The sequence below is a fragment of the Vicia villosa genome, linkage group LG5 (assembly GCF_029867415.1).
Source record: "Vicia villosa cultivar HV-30 ecotype Madison, WI linkage group LG5, Vvil1.0, whole genome shotgun sequence".
Lineage (NCBI taxonomy): Eukaryota > Viridiplantae > Streptophyta > Magnoliopsida > Fabales > Fabaceae > Vicia > Vicia villosa.
Window position 1 is genome coordinate 150,898,138 of NC_081184.1, and position 18,818 is coordinate 150,916,955.

At 32.4% G+C, this 18,818-nt stretch overlaps 3 protein-coding genes and 1 long non-coding RNA gene across 5 annotated transcripts; all 4 read right to left on the reverse strand.

Moving 5' to 3' along the window:
• Window positions 1-957: 957 nt before the first annotated feature.
• LOC131607780 (uncharacterized) lies at window positions 958-3,072 on the reverse strand. 2 transcript variants are annotated; one of them, XM_058879741.1, is made up of 5 exons: window positions 2,405-3,072; window positions 2,106-2,214; window positions 1,817-2,007; window positions 1,485-1,732; window positions 958-1,306 (listed from the first exon to the last, which is right to left on the reverse strand). In XM_058879741.1, exons 1-5 carry the CDS (start codon window positions 2,925-2,927, stop codon window positions 1,118-1,120), a joined length of 1,260 nt encoding a protein of 419 aa, XP_058735724.1. In that variant the 5' UTR covers window positions 2,928-3,072; the 3' UTR covers window positions 958-1,117. The 2 variants fall into 2 exon arrangements, with proteins under 2 accessions (XP_058735724.1, XP_058735723.1); XM_058879740.1 differs by having other exon boundaries at window positions 963-1,312; window positions 1,491-1,732; window positions 2,405-3,071.
• A 6,392-nt stretch (window positions 3,073-9,464) lies between these two features.
• LOC131607781 (zinc finger BED domain-containing protein RICESLEEPER 2-like) lies at window positions 9,465-11,940 on the reverse strand. The gene is made up of 4 exons (XM_058879742.1): window positions 11,815-11,940; window positions 10,359-11,702; window positions 9,952-10,273; window positions 9,465-9,855 (listed from the first exon to the last, which is right to left on the reverse strand). Exons 1-4 carry the CDS (start codon window positions 11,827-11,829, stop codon window positions 9,737-9,739), a joined length of 1,800 nt encoding a protein of 599 aa, XP_058735725.1. The 5' UTR covers window positions 11,830-11,940; the 3' UTR covers window positions 9,465-9,736.
• A 663-nt stretch (window positions 11,941-12,603) lies between these two features.
• On the reverse strand, window positions 12,604-14,150 carry LOC131607783 (uncharacterized). The gene is made up of 2 exons (XR_009285411.1): window positions 13,811-14,150; window positions 12,604-13,696 (listed from the first exon to the last, which is right to left on the reverse strand). It is a non-coding gene; the product is annotated as an uncharacterized LOC131607783 (long non-coding RNA).
• Window positions 14,151-15,689: 1,539 nt separating this feature from the next.
• Window positions 15,690-18,113, reverse strand: LOC131607784 (zinc finger BED domain-containing protein RICESLEEPER 2-like). The gene is made up of 4 exons (XM_058879743.1): window positions 17,993-18,113; window positions 16,534-17,880; window positions 16,111-16,432; window positions 15,690-16,018 (listed from the first exon to the last, which is right to left on the reverse strand). Exons 1-4 carry the CDS (start codon window positions 18,005-18,007, stop codon window positions 15,906-15,908), a joined length of 1,797 nt encoding a protein of 598 aa, XP_058735726.1. The 5' UTR covers window positions 18,008-18,113; the 3' UTR covers window positions 15,690-15,905.
• Window positions 18,114-18,818: the final 705 nt, after the last annotated feature.

The window sequence follows — 18,818 nt, forward strand, 5'->3', positions numbered from 1 at the left end:
GGATGTATCTTCAAGAGGGGCTTTTTAAGGGCCGCTCCACGAAGATATGTGAGGTAGGTGTTCGCCGCAAACGTCATATCCTCTGGTTTTTCGGAGAACACCACATAAACGGTCGGGGTGCAGAAGCGGTAAAAGGCAATCAACAAAAAATTTGAAAATATTTAACAGGATAACCAACACAGAAAATCGTCTTTACATTGGATGTTTTGGTGTTTTGATGATCCCTACCTTATTGCCCCCGCAACTTTTGTATTTATTATATGTTGAAAGTAATCAAATGAACATTATGGTTTTAATTAAGAAACGTGCAGAGATCTAACCTCTTTAGTTTTATGTTTTATTTCAAATATTATCCACACAAAAAAGAGAAAGGTGACAAACACTTTGTTTTTTCAATAAAAACTGCTGTTAACGTGATACAAAGCTATGTACATTAAGTTCTCCTCATATGCAAAAAAATTTATGTTTAAAATTTATATTTTATGAGATTTATTATAATACGTTCTCAGTGTAAAATCCTTTACACGATTGATGCATTACAATCATTTATAAATAACACTTTATATGTGTTTTTAATAAAAGCCAACAACTTACAAAAAAATTAACAATTATGATTAATTGAAAGTGTAAAATATTTGAGTTTAATTTATATACACAGACAGTATAAAATTATTTTACATCAAAATTGTGATTAGTTGACAGTGTAAAATTATTTTATATTATTAGTGTATGAACCTTTTTCTCAATATTTTTATATTGTCGGTGCATGAATAATAATATTTTTATTTTATAGTATACTAAAAATAAAGATTAAGATTAATGGTATAAAATAGGTTTACAACGTCACTTAATAACAACCATGTCAATAATAAAAATATAACTTGAGAGTGAAGAGCATAAATCCTTTTTCACTAAAAAATATCAAAACATAATCAAAACATAACCTTTTACAATATCTTTGTTAATAAAAGATACATTTACATTATTATATTATTATCACCACCAAATCAAGTCTAAAGCAATCACAAAACAACAACAAACAAAAAAATAAAATAAAACACCCCACAATCATATACAGTCTCTAGCCACTCTTCCCCATAACAATTGGACCATGCCACTACCTACGTTGCTGATTCTGTGGTGGCAAGAAGGCAGCGATGTTATACATGGCCGTTGGAATAAGTCCACCACAATGCTTAATCATTTCTTCCTTAAGCTCGCTAATATCTTTTTCAGTCCTTGCCCTTGTCGCTGCATCTTGTCTTCCCAATTGACTCTCTAGCAATGCTATCTGCTTCAAAAGGCTCTTCACCTGTTTTGTATTTTAACATAAACAAAAAGAAACTTTCATTACAAGAAATCAGACACAAACACAGACACCCCCTACACGACCCTAACTCTGACAAGACGGTCTGTACCACCGACACTTCTGAACAAAAGCATGTTTTAGAGATGTTATAGAAAAAAATAAACTAAATAAGAACTTTCACCTTTCTGTGAGGCCATCTTGTTAATCCTGCTTTGCGGCATGTTTTCTTGAGAACGGTTGGACACAATTCCACCTTTTCCGATGCTTCCTCAATAGGCAGATGAAAATGATCGATTAAATCAGCTAATGTCAATTTTCCCGCTTTTTTTCTCTGTTTTGAGAGGTCCTTTTTATCCGGTGTTGCGGTAGGAGTTCCATTCTCACCCATTTGTTCTTGTTGTTGCTCTTGTTCTACCATCTCATCTATAAACATAATAATAACAATTCAAACTCAGTTAAAGTACTAATAACAAAGAATTTTCCTTGATGATTTCGGGACAAACAAACCTGAATTATTTTGATTATTATTATCAAGAATACCCTCAATGTTAAAATCTTCAACCCAATCCAATCCAGTGCAAAGAGTCTCATAATATGAAGACAAGGGATCTTGTAGAATAAAATATCCTGCTGAAATACGATCCATGCAGTATTGCGCCAGAAATTTCTTTATTTCATCAAGGTTTCTCCTGCTAAAACTGATGACAAAAATTTGATCATTTAAACTTTCCATAACATGCAGCAAATAATAAAAAAAAATAAAAAATTATGTCTTACTATAAGAATTAGAACATACTCAATCATTTGGTTAATTGGTGGGCCTCCATTAACAGGTGTCTGGTGATGAATTGCATGTGTAATCAAACCTAGCCTTCCATGAATCTCAAGCTTTTCAAATTGAACACCTATTCACCATCCAAAAAAACATTTATATTCAATTAAAAGAAACACTAACACATCGATAACGATAATATTTTAAAAAAATAATAAATTATACAGATATCATATCAGTGTATCGACACTGACATAGACACATATTTTTTTTAGAGGTGTTGATGCTCTGAGGCCTTGATATATGATTAAAGTCTAACTAACCATTAGCGTGAATGATTTCTCTGAGAACATTACAACAACTGCAAAAATATGGGAGTGGTGCGGGAGGCCATTGATCAAGAGTCATTGCATCGGTTTCGTTCGGCAAAACCGGAATCTGATTCACAGGTTGAATTTGTTCATCCTCATGCATTTCTTGTAGCATTCCATCGAAAAATGAATCACTAATACTATCAAGGTGGTCTTCTTGTGACATTGTATTGTGATTAAATTGATCATCATTAGTATTACTACCATGATGATTTTGTTGGAACATTGGAGTGGAAAAATGATCATTAAAGTCAGTACCATGTTCCTGTTGAAATACTGCATGGTGATTCTGGTGGGGTAGATTATTGTTATTAATGGGTAAATTGGTTACATTTTGTTGGAACATTGAAGTGGGTCCATTGTTAATGGCAATGTTGTTAATGGCTAAATCATCCAGTGCGGGGTTACTCATGAAGAAACTTGGATCAATGGAACATTCATAGGAGTCACTGAATTCATACGTGAGATCTTCCATGTTAGAATTTTTTTTTGATAAAGACTTGAAACTTATGGAAATGATATAATCGCAGTAGCGGCGCTAGAATAAGAAAGCGCCGCCACTGAGAAGAGTTTGAGACAGAATATGTTGAATGATGGAGAAACAGAAAACGAGAAAAACTGTAAAATTTTGAGGGAATGTGATGGAAATTATATAAGGGTGTGAAAGTGGCTGAGTGACCGTTAATAATGGTTGGAAATCTATAAAGCCGTTTCAGTTAGAGGCTTTTGAAAAATTGTGACTTTTGAAATTTAATTTTAAAATTTCCATGTGAATGAAAAAAATCCTGATTACCCCCATCATACCCCGAGGAAAAAAAATAATATTACAAAAATAAAATAAATTATTTGATCTTAAGATTTTATTGTGTTTTAAAAAAAAAAACTAATATTGTCAAAAAAATAAAAAAAAAAATCATAGAAAATTAAAACCAATTTTAATTGAATATTGATTATGGAGAAGTTTACGACATGGATCATCTACATTGACTATGGAAAAGAAAATCAATTTAATTTAATTTATAATTATTTTCATTTGAAAAAACAAAAGCTAATTTTTTTCCTTATAATTTAGAAAAAAATGTTATTTAAACTTGTATTTTGGGAAGGAGGGATATATTATATGCATATATTACTTTTGTGAATGAATTCTCTTGTTTAAAAGAAATCCTAGTAAGTGCTTTTTTTAGTAGTACACTGCTAGTAATTTACCATCACGAGAATATAAGATTATGTGGTATATAAATATATGGGTTAAATATGTCAAGGGCCCCTATATGTGATCCTGTAATTTTAGTTTTTTTAAGAAATTTCTTTAATGAATGGTCTTCACAAACTTTTCCTTCTTTAATATTGGTTCCTCCCGTTAGTTTCTACTGACGGAGGTTGATGTGGCACGCCACATAGAAGATAGTTTGGCAAAAAATCTGAAAACATTTGAAATTGCGGGGGTTTTAAACCTCCTTTAAACTAACAAAAAAACAAAAATCTTGATTCTGAACTTTTGTTAAACACCTTACAATTGTTCAATGTTCTTCAATTCAATGTTGCAACAAACTTTGACAATAATTTCACAAAGAACATGACCCAAGAACATCACCCCCACCCTCTTCTCAGCGCGGATCCACCCCTGGAACTCAACTCTTCTGATTTTACTCCTAACCTCTCAAATCATTGAAACCCTCGTGAACCCTAAATCTAAAAAACAAAATTAAATGATGGGGAAGACGAATTAGAGGGGACAAACATACGGGTTTTACTCAGCATGGCTCAAACATTCATGGGGTATTAGGAAAAGAGAAGGGAGATGAAGAAATCTGACCTCTGTTTTTTTAATTTCCTTGGTTTTTCTTGTGTGCCTCTATTTGTTGTTGTGTTGTTGTGGCGTTTTTGTTGTTCAGAGGTTGTGAGTGGGGTACTAAGAGTGAGGATAGTTGAGATTATGTGAGGAAGAGGATATTAGGTTGAAGCTCAGAGAAAGAGGTTGAGGTCGAGGGAGGTGAAGATTGCATAGAATCGCTGATGGTGAGTTGTTGAATGAGAGGAAGAAGATGAAGATGGAGGAAGAAGATGAGTTGTTGAATTACTAAGCAGATTTATCAAAAACCCCACAATTTCAAACATTTTTAGATTTTTGTCAAGCTGACTTTCACGTGGCGTGCCACGTCAGCCTCCGTTAGTGAAAACTAACGGGAGAGACCAATGTTAGGGACGGAAAAGCTTGTGAGAACCATTCATTGGAGAAAAATTTTAGAGGGACTAAAATTGCAGGGTCGCATATTTATAGGGACTAAAAACATATTTAACCCTAAATATATTTATGATTTTGTAAATACTATTTAGGTGAACGATTTATATCTTTTGACAATTTTATCACATTATAATTTATGAAAAATTTGATCGGGTATTTATATATTTTTATTGAGTCTTGGTATTTTTTTTAATAAAGGAATATGCACCGGCAGTTTTATACTGTCAACTAATGAAAATCATGTATTATGTTAATTTATATTTAAAATTTTAAATAACTTTGGTGACATGGCAGAAAGACATATTTTTATTGGATAACAGTGTAAAACTATTTTACAAGCTTATTCATTAAATCCTATTTTTTTATTAAAAAGTAACATGATATTTAATTAAATAATGAATATTTATCTAGATGAATTTAAGGCCTTTTTTCAAAGTTTCAAAGGGTAGAGAAGTGATGGCTTTGAAAAATGATTTTTATTAAAAATATAGAAAAAAATTTAATATTTTTTTGAAAAAAAAAAAAGAGTTTCTTTAGAATGATAAAATAATGTTTAACATTAATGTATTTTTAATTTTTGAAATGTTATAACAACAAAAATTATATTTGAACAATTTGTCCAAGTCCCTTAAAATCCTCCAATACAAATTTTGAATTCCCTCAAATTAGAAGATTTTTGGCGTTATGAAGAAAAGTAAACCGTTCAAAATCCTCCCAACCGAATTTCTTCTATTCTTTTCACTCACATTTTCCTATTTTTTAAAGTATTCTCCTCTAAAATTTCAAAGAAAGCCTAAGGGTAATGAGGTTTCACCTTAATTTAAATGCAATAATCCGAAGCAACCTTCAATTTAAAATACAATGTTACACTCTCAAAATTTCCAACTTCTAAAAAATTTGCTTTGATAGGGTTTGTATGGTTGAGAATCTACTGTCAGGGTTTGCTTCGACAAACCATCTGATACACACCGAAGAACAGGATCTGAATGAGAGAAATAATAAAGGATTAAAGAAGGGGATGCAACATTCTCAACTAAATCAAGTGCACCACCACTGGTTGATGATGAACAGGGGTATGATCATTTAATTGAAAATCTTAGTATGCTAAGCAACACTAACGAGAATGACAGTGATAAAAAAGGAAAATGAAGATTAGAGGAAGCCAACAAGAAGCTAAATCTAAAGATCCTTTTTTACAGAAATACCTTAAGTTGGCTACAAAAATACCCGCGCCGACGTGCTATCCTGGTTGGCCAGTACGTGAAGTGCCTGAATCAGTCATTCATTCGTCCATGAAACTAAGAAAATATTGAGTATTTGACCAGTGGCGAACGCCGTGATGACCATAAGTGTACAAATGTCTCCCTCTTGTATCACTCCGATCAAATAATACATTGAGCACGAGAATCTACCACCAGATCCATTAGAAGCTACCCTCATGAAGAAAAGGGCCAACAAATATACAATAGTCGGAGGGACCCTGTATAAGAGAGGTCTCTCCACTTTCCTATCAAGATGCTTATGAAAGGAAAATGCTAGTTACGCTCTCCTAGAGGTACACGAGGGGATAGTCGGGCAACACTTGGGAGCTGCTGCCTTGGCCAAAAAAGTTCTGAGAGCGACATATTTTTGGCTGACCATGGTCCAAGACGCTCGAGAGTATGTTAAGAAATGCGACCAATGACTGCGGCATGGAGACATCTTCAATGCCCTATCCACTGAGCTACACGTTATTATCTCACCATGGTCGCTCATGCAATGGGGATTGGACCTTCTTGGGCATTTCGCTCCGGCACCCGGCCAACTCAGATACTTGATTGTAGCTATTAATTATTTTACCAAATGAATAGAAGTCGAAGCTTTAGCAAAAATCACGACGACAAATGTTTTAAATTTTTTCAAGAACATTTTGGCCCGATTTAGAGTTCCCTAATCCATTATGACAGACCACGGGACACAATTCATAATCGGGAAATTTAAGAATCTGATGCAAGAATTGAGAGTCAAGTAACACTTTTTGTTAATCAAACACCTTCAAACCAATGGCCAAACGGAGGCAGCCAACTGAGTATTGGTCAGAGGATTGAAAAGGAGACTAGAAGAAACCTATGGCAACTGGGTAGATGAACTACCACACGTATTGTGGGCCTACCGTACTACCCCCCAGTCAACGATGGGAGAGACTCCATATCGGCTCACGTAAGGCATGGAAGCTGTCATCCTAGTAGAAATTAAAGAACTGACTTGGAGGACATCTAACCAACCCCCTTTTAGAGGAAACTAATGGCACCACTCTCAGAGAAGAGATAGACCTCTTGGAAGAGAAGAGGATATTATCCACTTTCACATGCGCCCTCGTCAAGCAAGCCCTAACTTCCAGATATAACCGCTATGTTTGGCAAGAGAATTTCATCTAAGGAACCTTGTATTGCGAAGGGCCTAAATCAGGGGCAAGAACGCTCGTGATGGCAACCTTGTATAATTAAATAGAGTTTGATGCTTTTCTTTGTATCACCTTACCACTATGAAAACTGACATACATATGAATGCAAATTCTTTTTATTAAAAACCGTACTTGATACCAATCGTTAGTTGGTCTAGTGGTGATTGGCGTTAGACTTGGTAAGGAGAACCACGGTTCGATCCCCCGCAACTGCGATCGGGAGGGGGCTGGATACACTTGATGTCAGAACTGACCCCCGAACCGGACTATACCGGTGGTGAAAAGCAAAAAAAAAGTACTCCCTCCGTTCCTTTTTAAGTGTCGTTTTAGAAGAATTTTTTTGTTCCTATTTAAGTGTCGTTTTATAATTTAATGTTATAATTTGTCATTTATACCCTTGTTTTCTCAATAATTCCGTTTTATAATTTAATGTTATAATTTGTCATTTATACCCTTGTTTTCTCAATAATTCCACCTCAAATTCTTTAATTAGTTATTGAAAAAAGAGAGTGAATGATTGAATTTATTTGGAAAGAGAAAAATAAATAAGGGTATAATAGAAAAGGTAACTCTAATAATCCACTATCTTGGTTGAAAAGCTTTTTGCTAAAACGACACTTAAAAAGGAACGGAGGGAGTACTTGATAACATAATACATCAAAAACTAATTTAAAAAGTTGGAAGGATGCGTGATAAGTTTGAAACACAATTTAAATACTCTATACTCTTTCACATCCTGACTTGAGCGTCAAAGTACTAATATTGCAGACACACTTCCAGTGCGGGGTATCGGAAGCTCCACTCTGCCGCAACTTCCACATCTTTCTCTATTTTTGTTTCCAGAACAGAACATAAGAAAAAGTTTTTGAGGACTCCAACTATATTTTAAAATGTTTTGAAATTTTTTAATAAATAATATACTATTTACCTATTTGCATGTTTAAGAACACTTTTAATTTAAACTATTCAAACAATACAATTTACTTTTTTTACAATCCACTCAATTTTGACCAAAGTCAACTCAAATTAAATCAATTTTTCCCACCGGATAACCAGCAATAAGAGTTTCTTTTTATTCTAACAACTGCGACCTTTTTTGCAGCAGGGCATTCAAATAGCCAGCTTGGCAATGAAATGAATTCCCCTCCCGCCAAGTCTCTAATATAGTCTATTGATTAATCTACCAAAGTTTGGTTAATTGATATGAGTAGGGTGTAATAAATTTTGAAACAAATATGAAAATCATATGATGCATGTGAGAAAGATAGGATAGCAGGGACTAGGGGTGATCAAAACCAAACCAACCCAATAGAAAACCGCAAACCAAATCAAACCAAACCGAAACCGCAAAAAACCGCATTTGGTTCGGATTAGTTTGGGTCATCTTTCAACAAAACCGCACGGTTCGGTTTGGTTTGCGGTTTGTATTTTGTAAACCGAACCAAACCGAATCAAACCGCATTATGTTACAACCTAACTTTTACTTAACTCACATCCAACCCAAACTTAAATTTATAATACCTTAACCTTATGATTACGAACAATTTTCTCATCCTTACACACATGATTTTAGTCCCGATCTTTTCAAATCTCTAATAGCATTATCGCGCCTTCTTTGCCATATTCATCTTCCATCTTTTTCTATAATCTCTACTCTCTTATATTCTTTCTTTTTCACTTTCTCATTTCTATGCAAATATTCTCTATTTCAGTTTCGTTTTTATCGCACATCTTCTCTAATCATTCAACTCTTTTGTTTTTTCTTTTTCACCTTCACTAATATCTCGTCTCTTCTATTTTTTTGTTTCATTCTAATAATTTTTATATTGTTTTATACTATTATTTTATGTTTATTATTCCACTTTTGTCTAATTTAACTTTTACAAATTAAATATAAAGTTATTGTCAAAATGTGACGAGTTTTGTTGTTATTTGATAGTGTATTAATGTCTAAATACAAAGTTATGTTGTCATCTATATGTATATGTATGGTTCAATAAAATATTTATAAAAAAATCGAACCAATCGAACCGAACCAAACCGCATTAGTTTGGTTTGGTTTGGTTCGGATTTTTTTTAAAAGCCAACCGAACCAAACCAAACCGCACGATTTTTTCCCTTGCAGTTCGGATGATTTTTTTCGTCAAAACCGCCCAAACCGCACCGCGAACACCCCTAGCAGGGACGAGAGAGAGTTAGTACTGATGCTAAGAAGCAACAACCATCAGCAGCAAGTGAAACAAGAAGCAAAAACTATACCTGAAACTCGTACCATCATAGATGCCAAAACCACTAGATATTGATAAAACCAAAAGCAGATCAAAATAAAACAAAAATATCGACTGATATGGAAAATTACAATTTGATCATGGTCTTGTTTCCTTAAACATAGAATTATATACTAACTTCATCCAACATTAGAAAGCAAACAAATCCACATATTCCTAGTTAAAAACATGAGCACAATCACAAACATTAAAAATCCACTTGTAAGTCTACAAACCATAACCTAACAGCATATATAGTTTTAATTTTTCAAACCATTAAAACCAAAACAAACATCATAAGCCGAAGTTAAATAAATACAAGCAAATCAATCATCATCACCATCGTCGTCATCTTCAGAATCAGAATTGTTAGATGCTTGCTCCATTTTATCATCTGCGTCAATTTCATTCATTATTTCTTCAAAGTCATCGTCGTCAACTCCATCTACATATCATGATTGAAGAAGTTAATAATTAAAGTGACCACTAGTTATCAAAACAATATAATCATATGTATTTACATTTAAATTAGACAGATTACCATTGCTAACAAAATTGTACAACCAACTGCGAGTACAAAATCTAGCATCCATGTTCATTGGCAACATACGATTTTTATACTTGTTAAAGACACGTAATCCCATGCAAAAATCAAGATCTGAAGCAACAGTTGTAATGGGAACACTTAACAAGTCGCAAGCCAATATTGATAGATCTGGAAATCGATTCTTGTTACTCTTCCACCATTGTAATACATCCATATCTTCATTACAACGAAAATCCAAATTTGACTCATCTAAGTAAACATCAAGTTCAGACTTTCCAGTTTCAGTCACAAGCTGATGATGGTGCATTTTCAATTCCTAAGATATTTCACAGGTGAAAATGAAAGCAATGAGATAAAACAAATTGAAAATAGAAGAGTTCCAAAAAAATATACAAACTTACATCAAATATGCCAAGAGGTAAAGACTTCAATTTCTTTTGCAATGGCATGCTAGAAGATTGGTCCCGAACAGTTCTTTGCACACCAGCAGAAGTACGTTTGCCAGTATACTTGTCAAATAGCATGTACAACTTCTCTTTTACTTGTTGCAACTTCCTTTCACAGGTTGATGCATCAAGTTTTGAGTAACAATAAGCCAATGTTGAAAACTTCATCCTTGGGTCAAGAACCGCTCCTAAAGCAACAACCACACTATACTCATCCCAATATTTCTCAAACTTACTCATCATCCTTTCCACCATCCCCTTTATAAGTCCATCTTCATCTCTCAAACTATCAACTAGAACACATTGAACTTTCCAAACTTGCAAAAAATACAAGTTTGAAGTAGGATGTGTTGTGCCATTAATCATGTTAGCAGTTTCCCAAAATGGCAACAAGAATGCACAAATCTTTTCTACTCTTTTCCACTCTTCTACTGAAGGACACAACTCAAAATCATCATCGTACAAATGAAAATTTTCAAACACACACCTATATTTAAGAGCACTTTGAAGCATCAAATAAGTTGAGTTCACAGTCATAGACATATCCAGATGCAAGCGAACAGAACTATCAACACCACCAACCTTTTCAACACACTCCTTAAACTTTTCCCTTCTACTTTTAGAATCCCTCATAAACAAGATGCTCTCTCTAATTTTACACACGGCATCACTAACCAGTTTTAATCCCTCCTGGACAATCAGTTTCAAAACACGTGCAAAACAATGCACATGAAAGAACTCTCCATCACACAACAAACCATTTTGCAAACCAAGTTGAGCTTTCAATTTTTCTTGCAAAATGTCATTCTCAGATGAATCATCTAAAGTGAGAGAAAAAACCTTTTTCTCTATTCCCCAATCACTCAAAAACTCAAGCATTCTCTCACACATCTCATCTCCACAAGGATCAACAGTGCAAAAAGTGAGAACCTTACTATTCAACTTCCAATTCGCATCAACGAAATGAGCAGTTAAACAAATATAAGTCTCAGTAGTGCAAGATTCCCACAAATCAACAGTTAAAGATATCCTATTAGGAATGTTAGCCAATTCCTGTTTAAGCTTGAGTTTCTCTTTCATGTACAAATCAAAGATATAAGCCTTAATAGCATTTATAGGAGGCACAACAACATCTGGATTTAAGACGTTGGTGAATTGCTTTACTGGACCGCGCTCAAAAAAATCAAAGGGATAATCATTTGAAAGGATTAAAGAAGCACATATAGGCACAAACCGTGCATCAAATTGACCTAAATCGTCACCAGATTCCACCATTTCTTGCGATATCACTTCGAGTTCCTACATTACATTTCAGCATTGTAAATTATTAGTAGTGTTTTTAAAATCACAGATTATTATTGCATTGAAAGCTATGCTAAGAGACTAAATAGATAGAGTTTGCAAACAGTACCCCTTCGAGAGGCATTGGAGACGGAGAGTCGACGGAAGAAGACGGAGAGTCGCCGGAATGATGGAGTGACGGTGAACAGAAAGTTGTGAAATGAGAAATGAGGTGTTCGCGGGTTTAGTATTTATATTCCCACAATCTGCTCTTTCTGTCTAAACCCTAAAACGGGTACCCATCGGGTTAAGCGGGTTAACCATTTTTTATTTTGTATCTTTTATTCATCAATTCTTTCTACTAGTCTGTCTACCCGTGCGAGGCACGGGATAAAAATTCTTATGTTAATAAAATATTTCATAATTTTTTTTAAAATGTAATAATCATTAAATATTATTTTAAAAACTACTATTAATAATAAAATTATTATAATTAATAATCTTTAATTTTTATTTGATTTTTTAATTTGCTAATTACTAACTATTAATATTTTTGTATTGTTAATCTAATCTAATGTCTATTACTTACCTATCTCTTTATTGTACCTAATTAAAGTCTATTCATGTTCTTCATGCAAAATTGAATAGATATATTTCAACTATAAATAAAAACTCAATATATCATTATGCTCTATGTATAGAGAACTCAAAAGACATGTTAAAAGTTGGAGTGACACTCTATATGAGCACTCCATGGAATCTCCATTTTATTTTTTTAAATCTTTTCCCTTTGAGTTTGAATATTTAAATTTATTTCATTAATAATAATAACAAAATAATAATAATAATAATAATATTATGTAAGAATAGTTGTTGTATGGATAAAATTATATTATTTACTTCACTTTATAATCACATGTAAATAAACTTCACTTCATAGTTAAATCATGAAAGGAAACTACATTGGTTCAGATGAGTAGCAGGTCTTAACATTGGATGACCGCAAGCAAAAACAACATCATATACAACCTCTGTAATCTCTCTTTCTCAACTAATAGCAATGTTGTGTCTTCAAAAAACATTTATACCATAAAAGCTTCCTTCCTTGCAAGTTGTACTATATATACTCATTGGTTTCAACTTTAACTTCAATCTCCTCATTTCAATTTCCACTTCATCCTATAATTTCAACACACATTTTTTAAAAACAGTATTATGACATGTTCCTTAACAAATTGTAAGATTTTAAAAAACCAATTATCAACACTTTAGTTTGCAATTTTATTTAAGCATTATGTCAATTAAGACTCTAATAAAACTGAAATACACATGAAGGTATGTAATAACAGTAGGTTCGGAATGTAAAATAATAGCACTTTGTAAATCTGCACCAAGGATACTTTGAGCCAATGGATTTTTCTTGTAATAATAGACAGGTTTATCATCATAAAAGTTGTGAAATCATCAAGAGCAAGGATACAAAAACAATACCTAGTGGATTTATGCAACAACTGGATTTATATTCATTAGCATTGAAGCTCTGGTCACAAGCATAAACAAAAATAAGTATGGACAACATGCATCACATTTCAATGATAAAGGAGTAAATACTGGCAAGAACTTCATCAGAAATCTAACAAAGAAAACTCCAAGTATTAAAAATAGAAACAAACATCCAGAAAAGATATTAAGACAATAACACTGCACACAACATTATAACAATTGAACAAATCAAGAATCTAAAAACAGGATAAAACAAAACATAGAATTGAAAGACAAACCAATGTAACGTCCTTCATTTGCGGACTTAGCTTCCTTGAGAATTTTATCAATATCTTGTTCAACCCGAGCCTCCCATTTCATGCTCCCACGGATCTAAACACCATCGCAACAAACAAAGAAAATATAGAGAAATTGAATACGAAATTAGTGATAAATTGGAGAAGATGATGAATTACTCCCTGAAGCTTACCGTAACCACCAAAACATGTTATCAGTTTCCCAAATTTGCCCTAAAAAACAATTTAATTAGCATCTAAAAATGAAACAGAAGAGAATTAATAAACACAAAAACATGAAGATAAAATAAATAGGGAGAAGTTATAGATATCTATAATAGAATATACCAGAATAGCAAAGACATGGTTGAAGTCTTAGTTGATGTCGGAAGAGAATATCCATTGGTTCAATTGATAGGTCGAGGGATGAGAAACATGAAAATAGTTTCCTTTTTCGTTTGGAGTAGCGGTTGGAGAAAAGGAGAGAATAAGGAGAGCACGACGGCGCTAGGGTTTCATGAAGAAGATGCAACATTTTCTGCCCCTTACGAAGCACAACAACATCAGATTGAAAACAAACAATCTACCTGATAGATTAGATTTTGATTTCAGTACCAAATGGAAGTGGTAAGGTTCTCTGAATATGTGATTTTGTTTTCAACGAATGAACTTCACAAATGTAAAGGTTATCTTGTTTATAATATGATGTTTTGGAATTTCAAAGATGAGTGACTATTTATTAGGCAAGTCTTTGGAATGCAGAAAATTCTACGGGGAACTCAAAAAGTTGAGTGCATTGTGTACATTCAGTATTGATAGTAGAGTTAGCAGTAAAAAAATTAATAATGCTTAGAGAAACAATTAAAATATTCAAATGATTAAAAGCAATTTAAATATTATTTATTATTTAAATGTTATAAATTAAAAACATACCTTGGAAGTAGAAAAGGTTTTGGACGGTCGGTATTGATTAGCTGCATATCAATATTAATGTATTTTAAATATAAATAATAATAAAAAATTAATAATAAAATAATATGATTAGCATTATCATTTATAGAAATATTACTATTAATAGAATATTTTAAAATAGTAAGACATCTAAAAATTGGACACTTGGCAAACTTTCCCAAAAACTCATTTTGCTTTATTATTATGTATGATTTCAACTTCATTTACCACGCCACTTTTTTTTTGGAACTTTTCAAACTTTTGTATTAAATACAACTTTTAAAAACATTCTGAATTGTATTAAATAATTATCGAACATATCAATAGCTATACCAATGATTCAAATTCTTGGAAACAATAATTTTTGTTTTTCTTTTCAGAAATATATCAATCGCCATATAATTGCATTATCAAAATAAAAACACTTAAAAATAAAAAATAAAATAAAATAAATAAATAAATAAAAACACATGATAGATTCAAACTACTTAACACTTAGCAACATATTCTCTATAAGACTTTTGAAATATTTATTTTTATTCAAAAACTAAAATCTTTTAAATTTAGGGGAAATAAAAAATTTATATTTAGAAGACTTAAAACAAATTGTTTAAATATAATTTTATTGTTATAGTATTTCAAATTTTAAAAATATGTTATCATTGTATACAAGACCTATTTTTTCAAAAAAATATTAAAGATTTTCCTATATTTTTTTAAAAACTCATTTTATTTAACTTTCTCCTCCCCATCCCTCCAAATTGTCAAACAACCTTCCCTACCCTTCCAAACAAAGTTTAAAGTTTAGAGTTGCGGCAGAAAATCTATGAATTTTTTAAATTTCTAGTACAAACCTTGTAATTTTCAAGGTAAATACTTTAGGCTATGTTGAACAAGCCTGGTAATTTAATGAATGAGAAGATGACACCCAAAAACATAATACAAAACTTGAAAGTGCTCTTCTTTCTACTTTAAAGGTTGGAGTGTTGTTGGGTTTAACGTTTTACTCAAATGAGATCATTGTTACATTGTAGTGGAATGTTCAGAGGTGAAAGTAATTAAATATGCAGCAAGGAGCTTTATTTTTAAATAAAAGCAAAAGTTATGTTTTTTTTGTTTGGGAATAAGGAATTAGATATTGATAGAACCAAAACCAGATGAAAATAAACCCTAAAATAAGGATTGAACTATAAACCAATCCAAACTTGATAATCGAGAACCATTCAAAAAACTAGACACTTACTGTTTGATCATAGTCCTGTTTCTTTTTTCATGGAATTATGTAGTAACTTCAACCATATTAAACATTAGAAAGCAAACAAATCCACATATTACAAGTTAAAAACATGTCTACAATTACAAACATTAAAAATAAGTCTACCAGTAAGTCCAGAAAACCTTAACCTAACAAACACCCATACATAGTTTTTAATTTTTAAACCATGTAGCCAAAACACACATGATAAGCCAAGGTTAAATAAATACAAGCAAATCAATCATCACCGTCTTCAAACTCAAAGCCATTAGTCGCTTGCTCCATTTTTTCATCATTGTCAATTTCATTCATGGTTTCTTCAAAGTCATCATCATCATCCTCTTCTCTTTCTACATATCATAATTGAACAAGTTAACAATAAATTGACCCGTCATTATCAAAACAATACAATCATGCATATTTACATTAATATTTAAATTACCATCATTGTCAAAATTGTACAGCCAACTGCGGGTACAAATTCTAGTTTCCACATTCTTCGGCAACACGCGATCTTTATACTTGTTAAAGACACGTGAGCCCATGCAAAATTCTAAATCAGAAGTGACAATGGCAATGGGAACACTTAACAAGTCGCGAGCAAGTATGGATAGATATGGGAATCGACTATTATTATTCTTCCACCATTGCAATACATCCATATCTGCATAACAACGAAAATCCAAATTTGACTCATCTAAGTAAACATCAAGTTGGGACTTTCCAGTTTTAGTAACAAGCTGCTGGTGATGCACTTTCAATTCCTATAATATTTCACAAGTAAAAAAGGAAAGCAATGAGGTTAAACAATATTCAAGATAGAATGTGATTAAATTGTTAACTCATAAAATATATATAAACTTACATCAAATAGATCGTGAGATAAAGACTTCAATTTCTTTTTCAATGGCATGCTAGAAGATTGGTCTTCTATATTTCTCTGCACGCCAGAAGAAGTACTTTTGCTAGAATACTTGTCAAATAGCATGTACAACTTTTTCTTTACTTCTTGCAACTTCCGTTCACAGGTTGATGCATCGAGTTTTGAATAACAATAAGCCAATGTTGAAAACTTCATCCGTGGGTCAAGAATTGCTCCTAATGCAAGAACAAAACTATACTCCTCCCAATACTTCTCAAACTTGTTCAACATCCTTTTAGCCATTCCCTCTATATCTTTATCTTCATCTCCCAAACTTTCAACTAGAACACATTGGATTTTCCAAACTTGCAAAAAATACAAGTTGGAAGTAGGATGTGTAGTGCCATTAATCATGTTAGCAGTTTCCCAAAAAGGCAACAAGAATGCACAAATTTTTTCTACTCTTTTCCACTCTTCTGTTGAAGGACAAAACTCATAATCATCATCATACAAGTGAAGACTTTCAAACACACGCCGGTATTTAAGAGCACTTGCAAGCATCAAATAAATTGAATTCAAGCTATTACATTTGTCCAGATGCAAACGAACCGAACTTTCAACACCACCAACCTTTTCAACACACTCCTTAAACTTTTCCCTTCTACTCTCTGAATGCCTCACAAACATGACACTCTCTCTAATATTAACCACAGCATGGCTAATTAGTTTCAACGCTTCTTCAACAATCAGACTTAAAACACGTGCAAAACTATGAACATGAAAGAACTCCCCATCACATAACAATCTATTTTGCAAAGCAAGTTGAGTTTTCAATTGTTCTTGCAAAATGTCATTCTCAAATGAATCATCTAAAGTGAGAGAGAAGATCTTCTTATCTATTCCCCAATCATTCAACAACTCAACAACTCTCTCACACATCTCACCTCCAGTGGGAGGATAAACAAGATGAAAATTGAGAACCTTACTATTTAGCTTCCAATTCGCATCAACAAAATGAGCAGTCAAACAAATATAAGTCTCAGTAGTACAAGATTCCCACAAATCAAAAGTTAAAGATATCCTATTAGGAATGGTAGCCAGTTCTTGTTTCAGCTTAGGTTTCTCTTTGGTGTACAAATGCAAAACATAAGCCTCAATAACATTTCTAGGAGGTATATCAGCATCTGGATTTAAGAACTCGGTATACTTCCTAACACCCGCATTCTCGAAAAATCGAAAGGGCAAATCATGTTCAAGGATCATAGAAGCACATATATCCACAAACTTTGATTCCCATTGATCTACCTCATTATCAAATTCCAATTTTCCTTGTGAAGTTACTTGGAAAACCTAGATTACATTTCAGCATTGTAAATTATTATCATTATGTTTGCAAAATCACAAGTTGTTATTATTGCTTGAAAGATAATAGACTTATAAAAAAGCAGTTTCAACAAGATACCTGTTCGTTGGACATCAGAGACGGCGGCGAGGTGACGGAGACGCTAACGGAGTAAGGAATATGAAGAAGAGAATGACGAAATGAAGAGAAAGTAAATTCCCGGGCTCACTATTTATATTCCCGAAAAGACACATTGGTCTGAATTCCAAAACCCTAAAACGGGTACCCGTGATGGGTTAAACGGGTTAGCCGTTTGATTTTACCTGAATATGGTGAGTAGTGTGTCTCTCTTTCAAATTTTTAATTATACTATTTCATTTTTAATTATGCTAAACTATTCAATATTAAATATTTTGTTAAAAATATTAATTATTATCTTTTTAAAGAATAAAACTGTAATTAGTTTAATATAATAATAATTCTTTATAATTATCATAAGAGTTTAATTGTAATGTTAGTGTAAAAAGTTTTACACCATCAATTCATTATAACAATTCAAATGTTTTCCTTAAAAATAAAATAAAATTAAGAGAAAAAGGATGGTACACTGACAGTAAAACAATGACGACCATGTAAAGCGCCAAGTCACACTGTAAATTTAAAAATATTTTTATGATGTGGCACTTTAAAATATTCTAATTTGATGTATGTGTAATCTTTTTTTACACTGACAGTGTACTACCATTAAACTCTAAAATTAAAGTCAATTTTTTCAAATCAATTCATTATAACAATTCAAATGTTTTACTTAAAAATAAAATAAAATTAAAGTCAATTTTTTCAAATCAATAAACAGTTGTGATAATTAACGGCATATATAATTTTTTTAGATCAACCGTGCATTTTAATTAAATTTTTAGAGAAAAGGGATCATGCACTGACAGTG

Excerpts from the sequence above, each read along its gene's own strand:
- LOC131607780 (XM_058879741.1), bottom strand. The coding sequence starts at position 2,927 with ATGGAAGATCTCACGTATGAATTCAGTGACTCCTATGAATGTTCCATT. Across the intron at positions 2,008-2,105 it reads CCAATTAACCAAATGATTGA|TTTTAGCAGGAGAAACCTTG; the intron begins GTATGTTCTAAT and ends TTTTGTCATCAG. Across the intron at positions 1,307-1,484 it reads GGCCTCACAGAAAGGTGAAA|AGCCTTTTGAAGCAGATAGC; the intron begins GTTCTTATTTAG and ends AAACAGGTGAAG.
- LOC131607784 (XM_058879743.1), bottom strand. Across the intron at positions 16,433-16,533 it reads TATCTCACGATCTATTTGAT|GAATTGAAAGTGCATCACCA; the intron begins GTAAGTTTATAT and ends GAAATATTATAG. Across the intron at positions 16,019-16,110 it reads GTACAATTTTGACAATGATG|AAAGAGAAGAGGATGATGAT; the intron begins GTAATTTAAATA and ends TATGATATGTAG.
- LOC131607781 (XM_058879742.1), bottom strand. Across the intron at positions 10,274-10,358 it reads TACCTCTTGGCATATTTGAT|GAATTGAAAATGCACCATCA; the intron begins GTAAGTTTGTAT and ends GAAATATCTTAG. Across the intron at positions 9,856-9,951 it reads GTACAATTTTGTTAGCAATG|ATGGAGTTGACGACGATGAC; the intron begins GTAATCTGTCTA and ends CATGATATGTAG.